The following is an 852-nucleotide window of genomic DNA, read 5'->3' on the forward strand; positions in this document are numbered from 1 at the left end:
CTCCTGGGAAGGAGGGAGGAGGGCCTGAGGGTCCTGAGGCGCCCGGGCTCCTGGGCAGACGCTGCCTCCCGCCGCAGGTGCGGGGCCGGGAGAACTTCGAGATCCTGATGAAGGTGAAGGAGAGCCTGGAGCTGATGGAGCTGGTGCCCCAGCAGGTGGTGGACTCCTACCGGCAGCAGCAGCAGCTCCTGCAGCGGCCGTGAGTGCCACCTCCCCGGGGGGGCGGGGGGCGCTGCCCGTGGCCAGACATCCCTCCCGAACTGCGGCCTCTGCACAGGCAGCGAGGCCCCGCTTGGCGTCCCCTCCTCCAGGAAGCCTTCCCTAACTGCAGTGGCCACGGCCGGCACTGATTTCTCTCCCACCAAGGGGCACCCTAAATGCCTGCTGCCTGGAGGGTGAGGAGGGGTGGTCAGAGCAGCGCCAACCCACCAACACCGAGGGCGGCTCCAGTGGCAGGAGCTGCCCCACCTCCCTCCCCGCGGCCCGGGCCCGTGAGCAGGCACCTCGTCCTGGGCAGGCTGGGTGAGGAGGGAGGTGTCAGACCTTCCGCTCGGGGTCAGGGGTCAGCGTCCCCACCCCCCCTTGGCAGGGGCACCAGGCGGAGGTGACTGATGGGCAAGCAGCGGCCTGAGCCCTGGCCCACACGGTTGTCACTTTCCGAGCAGGAGCCACCTGCAGCCTCCCTCCTACGGGCCGGTCCTCTCGCCCGTGAACAAACCCCACGGGGGCGTCAGCAAGCTGCCCTCGGTCAACCAGCTGGTGGGCCAGCCGCCCCCACACAGCTCTGCGGCCGGGCCCAACCTGGGGCCCATGGGTGAGTCGCTGGGCGGTGGGGCCCCGGGGCGGGTTGGG

The 852-nt window shown here is 71.1% G+C and overlaps 1 protein-coding gene across 1 annotated transcript in view; it reads left to right on the forward strand.

Moving 5' to 3' along the window:
* The window catches only part of LOC102773666 (tumor protein p73), a 51256-nt gene that overhangs the window by 32083 nt on the left and 18321 nt on the right, over positions 1–852 (forward strand). The window contains exons 6-7 of the mRNA XM_015569975.1: positions 78–199; positions 666–814. Coding sequence (XP_015425461.1) covers positions 78–199; positions 666–814 — 271 coding nt within the window. The remainder of the gene's footprint in view (positions 1–77; positions 200–665; positions 815–852) is intronic.

This window comes from Myotis davidii, unplaced genomic scaffold, assembly GCF_000327345.1.
Source record: "Myotis davidii unplaced genomic scaffold, ASM32734v1 scaffold1250, whole genome shotgun sequence".
In the NCBI taxonomy this organism is placed as follows: Eukaryota; Metazoa; Chordata; class Mammalia; order Chiroptera; family Vespertilionidae; genus Myotis; species Myotis davidii.